The sequence below is a fragment of the Pongo abelii genome, chromosome 12 (genome assembly GCF_028885655.2).
Source record: "Pongo abelii isolate AG06213 chromosome 12, NHGRI_mPonAbe1-v2.0_pri, whole genome shotgun sequence".
In the NCBI taxonomy this organism is placed as follows: Eukaryota; Metazoa; Chordata; class Mammalia; order Primates; family Hominidae; genus Pongo; species Pongo abelii.
The window spans coordinates 106,622,103-106,625,506 of NC_071997.2; the positions used below are offsets into that span (position 1 = coordinate 106,622,103).

A 3,404-nucleotide genomic window follows, 5' to 3' on the forward strand; every position below is an offset into this window, starting at 1 on the left:
AGCAGGGTGCAGTGGCTCATGCCTTGTAATCCCAGTACCTCGGGAGGCCAAGGCAGGTGGATCGCTTGAGCCTAGGAGTTCCAGACCAGTCTGGGCAACATAGTGAGACCCCCATCTCTAAATATATATATATACACTAGTTAAGTGTAGTGGTGCAAGCTTGTGGTCCAGTTGCTTGGGAGGCTGAGGTGGGAGGATCACTTGAGCCAGGGAGGTCGAGGCTGCAGTGAGCCAAGGCTCTGTCAGCCTGGGCAACAGAACGAGATCCTGTCTCAAAAAATAAAAATAAAAAAGAGAGAGAGAAAGAAAGAAAGAATGGTAGCACTGGGCCTCACAGCCCAGCTGTTCCCCACTGGGGCAAAGGCTTATTGGGCAGAGTCCCTGGGAAACGGGTCAAGGTGCGAGTTTGTGGGGATGGCGGGTCCTCCACAGCAGGCCACAGCCAGCTGGCCACCTCAAAGGTCACCCAGGGAGGTGACCACTGTGCCCTCATTCACCCTAAGTTTCTTTGCTGAGAGTAAGTCTTTCACTACATCTTTATTTCAAATGTAGGCGTTTATTACTTGCACCGAACATACCTAACCTACCTTTTGATTTGTTTGGAGTTGTCTTTCATTTCATTCACAATCACTAAGTAACTTCCATGGATACAGTTTCAACATTTTGTTCAAACTGTATTTTCTGTTCTCCTCCAGGTTCTCTTTTACAAGATTTAGGATTAGACAGTGTATGGGGTATATGATTGAGGTAATTATTTACCCCACTGAGCAACTCTGACTGGACATTGTACAGACTCAGAATTGTGACTGTCCTCAGATGGCTGTCAGCTGATGTCCTCGGGTTGGCAGCAGGGTTTGTAGTTACAATCCCATGGCAGTTGCCTGAAATGGGCAACAGAAATAGGTCCCAGTTATATAAGGAATCAGTATGTCAACTCCTAGGACTTGCTGCCACCTTCAAAACATCAGGTCTTAAATCTGGAGAAGGAGGTTATACCATGCTTTTGGAGCCATGAATATTATCCAAGTCTATTATTTTTAAGCAAATAATGCATATTTAGCCAAAACAAATAAAACCTTTGTCTCGAAACAGTAAACTTAAGGGAAAATGTCATAAATTATAATGTTTCACTATATTCATTACTCTAAATTTTATTTACTTTAATTTAATAAATTTTTATTTTTTTAGAGATGAGACTCACTTTGTTGCCCAGGCTGACCTTGAACTCCTGGTCTCAAACAATCCTCCTGCCTCGGCCTCCCAAAGAGCTGAGACTACAGGCGCTCACCCCTGCACCTGGCTCATTCTATATTTTTAGTTTTGTAAAATTGATTTTAATTAAGCTCTGTAATCACTAAGACATTTTTGTTTGTTTGCAATTTCAATCATTGATGACATTTTATTTTAGAAGTTTCTATGTTTTACATAGGTATTATATTAACTTTCTTCCTCTCCTACTCCTCTCTCCAAAATCCAGAAAGAATAAAAAAAAGTCCAACAACTTAATGTATAAAAATCTCATATCTAATTTCTCTAAAGTCTTAGGTTAAGAAAACTTAAGTGACACGTCTTTTTGAGAGTACTACTTTTTACGGAGAATTCATAGTCTGTCCTTGTGCTCACTACAGATTTCTCCTCTTCTCTGGGACAAAGATGGTCAATTCTTCTGCTTCCTTTTAATAAATTCATTTATTGATTATTACACATTATTATTCCCCACTTCTTAGAAACTTGATTTTTGGATGTGTTTTTCATTTGGCAAAAAGTCAGTGTGGCTTTACGTGGGATGTCTAGGTGTCAGAAACAGCAGTGTTGATGTTCTGGCTTTTGTGGGGTTTTTTTTTTTCTTTTTCTTTTTTTGAGACAGAGTCTTGCTCTGTCGCCCAGGCTGGAGTGCAGTGGCTCGATCTCGGCTCACTGCAACCTCTGCCTCCCAGGTTCAAGGGATTCTCTGGCCTCAGCCTCCCCAGTAGCTCAAACTACAGGCATGCACCACCACATCTGGTTAATTTTAGTATTTTTAGTAGAGACCGGGTTGTACCATGTTAGCCAGGCTGGTCTTTAACTCCTAAGCCCAGGTGATCCACCCGCCTCGGCCTCCCAAAGTGCTGGGATTACAGGCGTGAGCCACCGTGCCCAGCAGATGTTCTGGTTTTGAGAGGGAAAATATAGAGGCAGATGCATACATCCCCTAGAAGAACAAACATAGGAAACTGAAATATGGTGTGCACAAAGTTAAGAGGGCTGATAGACACTATTTAGTTTTGAATTCTGTGACTGTCAGCCATCAAAGACTGCAGTGTAGGCCAGAATATAAATCAGGAAGAAGTTTGGTTAGGCAAAAACATTGAGAAATGACAGCGTCTGCTGCATTTTGTTCCAAGAATATCAGAGCAGCCAGGCACAAGGAGCATTATGCGTCATGTGCAGTAAGTAGTAACGTATGGATAAACAGGGGCATCTGTGCAAATGCTCTGTCAACCTAGGCACTGGGGGAAGAGAAAAGAAGCATCCTATTAAAATGCACTTCCATCTCTAACTCACCTAAGACTGCAGGCTTCCTAAGCATCGTGATTTGCAAGGCCAAAATGAAATTTAGCATTACATGTCATTCTAGGTCATTGGGAAGCTGGTTCACTGGGGCCATCTCAGAAGACCTGTTCAAGACAGCAGCAAGTCTACCCAGAAGGGTATGCCTTAATGATCTTCACAGCGTTCACACGGCGGTCCTGGGAGTTTGTTTCTACCATTCCTACTAGATTCACCATTCCTATCCCCTGGCACACTTGGCCAAAAATGGTGTGTTTGCTGTCGATCCACTGGCTGGAGGCGAGGGTCACAAAGAACTGGCTGCCATTGGTGCCTAGTCCTGCATTGGCCATTGTGAGAATTCCAGGCCCCGTGAATTTCAAGTCTGGATGCAGCTCATCTTCAAACTGTTTGCCATAGATAAATGCACCACCTCGACCTGTCCCTGTTGGGTCACCTTTTTGGATCATGAAATCTTTGATGATTCTGTGGAATTTTGTGCCACTGTAGTAACCTCAACGAGTCATCTCAGCAGTTCTTACAGGTCTTTGGAGCATGCTTCCAATACAGCTCCGGTATAATTATTCCCATGCTGGTCTCCAAGTAAACATTGGGTGGCTGCCAGGAGTCTGGAGGAAGTGCCGCCATAGTGAAGCGGGCAGAATGCTTCTCTAGCAACTGCTACTTCGGGTATCGATTAGCTGGGGACCCCCTGCTGCTGCTGCGCACACCTCCAGTCCGCGCCATTCAATCCTTTCAATGGCAGGATTTAGGGGGCCGGGACAAGGAAGAGGACGGTCCCTTCTTCCAATACCGGGAAGCTAGGGTGAGAGGCGAGAAGAAGCTGGGCGCAAGAACAAAAATGTATGCTTCAT

The 3,404-nt window shown here is 44.2% G+C and overlaps 1 protein-coding gene across 1 annotated transcript; it reads right to left on the reverse strand.

Annotated features, from left to right (window-relative positions):
* Nucleotides 1-2,678: 2,678 nt before the first annotated feature.
* Nucleotides 2,679-3,177, reverse strand: LOC100456549 (peptidyl-prolyl cis-trans isomerase-like 1). The gene is given in 2 exon segments (XM_009237476.3): nt 2,679-3,063; nt 3,065-3,177. Coding segments are annotated over 2 exon segments (498 nt in total).
* Between the last annotated feature and the right edge of the window lie 227 nt (nt 3,178-3,404).